The sequence below is a fragment of the Cyprinus carpio genome, chromosome B8 (assembly GCF_018340385.1).
Source record: "Cyprinus carpio isolate SPL01 chromosome B8, ASM1834038v1, whole genome shotgun sequence".
Taxonomy (NCBI): Eukaryota; Metazoa; Chordata; class Actinopteri; order Cypriniformes; family Cyprinidae; genus Cyprinus; species Cyprinus carpio.
In genome coordinates this window covers 11,125,323-11,127,221 of record NC_056604.1, presented here as the reverse complement: position 1 = coordinate 11,127,221, position 1,899 = coordinate 11,125,323, and the positions used below count along the sequence as shown (strand labels likewise).

Sequence of the window (1,899 nt, the reverse complement as noted above, 5' to 3'; positions counted from 1 at the left end):
TTCCCGGTTTCCCCCCCTTAGGTTTCAAAATTAAAAAAGTTGGTTTTTCTTTGGGGTCTTCCCTTTTGGAATGTTTGGGGGCAAATTAAAGGGGTAAAGGGAAAACTCCCTAAAACAGGTTTCCCGGCGTTATAAATATAAGGAGGTTTAATTTAAAAACCCTTTTATTTCCCCCGGGGGGTTTTATTTCCCGGGGGAAAAAATTTAGACCTGACCCCAAAATTGTTTCTTTAGTTCCCGTTCCCAAACCCCCCGAAAAAAGGAACAGGCAATTTAAACGTTAATTTTGTCCAAGGTTATATTAGTTAATAGGTTTTTTGGTTTTTTCCCTATCAAAAATTTTTATGGACCACGGGGAAAAAATGGGGAAAGCCCAAAAAAAAATGGCCGGGAATTCATTTTAAACAATAAAATTTAATTTTAAAAAAGGGGGGAAAAAAAAACGATTAACAAAAATAAAGGGGTTTATAAAATGGTTTAATTTTCACCTACAAACACTGTGGGAAACACCTGACTCCCAGGTGAGCTATTGTAAATAAATTAAGCCACAAGTGCTCTTTGTTTCATTTACTGAGAAATCACATGATCAATACCAAAAAAATGAACAAACAAAAACTCTGTTCTCCATTAACTTTCGATTTTATTTCAATAGAAAACATTAATAGAATGAACACTTTGAGACCATGTCAATATTGCTTGATACAACTGTAAAAAACAACAAGTTAATAAATTAATTACTTAATCACAATTACTCTAAATCACTTGATACAATAAGGACAACTTACATTTTAAAATCATAAATTTACTTTATGTAATAATGAATAAATAGCTATAAATAGGTTAGATTTAACTGGAAACAAGCCAAATAAGCAGTCTACTTTTTAAGTTGTATGCTACATGCTCCTTTTAGTTTTACTTATTAAGAGTATTTACGTTAATTTATTTAATTTATTTTCTTCATATAAAGCATTGTGACAGCCTGCGTTATGAGACAAAAGTGTTTCACTAAGCCGAACCTTTGTCATTATATTTATACAGAATATTTACTGTATGGACCATAATCAAGTACAGTCACGTTATGTATATATATATAAAAAAAGATCTTACCGCGGAAGTTAGTTTGGAGAGGAATTCTTTTGAAACGAAGGAATAGTCCTGCTTCCTGGTTTATGCGTTCTGAAGGCGGTGTCTGGTTCTACAAGGGATTATCTAAGGACATGCGCGTGCGCGTGCAATACCTTTTGCCAGTTGTGTGTGATTTTGTCGAATGTCTTAAGTGTTGTAGATTGTTTTTTTGTTTTGTTTTGAGCAAAAAGAAAGAAAAAACATGTATGTTGTAACATTTTAGCACCTACAAAAAAACCGAGTATTTTTTATTATTTTGAGAATGTTGAAATATGACGTGTAAAATTAAAATTACACTGCAATAAAGCTAATCAATAAACTTACAATGTTTTTTAGTGCTTATAACTTGTAAAACAACGACCAGGAACAACCAATTCAAAACACTGGAATGCATAAATACACACATTGCAATTTTCTTTTAATGGATTTCTCAAAGTTGGCCTCATTTTAAAGATATTTTATGTTCTCATTCATAAAACACAAACACATCAAATAATTAACTCTAGTGTCAGTGTAAACTCAAATAACACAATTATCCATAAGCAAGCATTCAGTAGCAAAACTGATGACACATCAGTCAGAATCTCAGGATAAAAAGGAGCACAGGTGACTGCTTTAAAAATGCATCCTAGCACTGGAGAGAGACAGTATAGTAAAGTAACAGTATTTTATTTAAGGGACACTTCACTATTCGGTCTCCAGTTAACAGTATGAGATGTTGTACACACTCTAACTTGTGACAGTCAAATTTAGCCAAATTTCAAGAGTATGAGA

At 32.4% G+C, this 1,899-nt stretch overlaps 1 protein-coding gene across 1 annotated transcript in view; it reads left to right on the top strand.

Annotated features, from left to right (window-relative positions):
* The first annotated feature begins 1,397 nt into the window (after positions 1-1,397).
* The window catches only part of LOC109052489 (unconventional myosin-If-like), a 9,234-nt gene continuing 8,732 nt past the window's right edge, over positions 1,398-1,899 (top strand). Inside the window, exon 1 of the mRNA XM_042730414.1 lies at positions 1,398-1,404. Within this exon, the coding sequence (XP_042586348.1) occupies positions 1,398-1,404 (7 nt within the window). The remainder of the gene's footprint in view (positions 1,405-1,899) is intronic.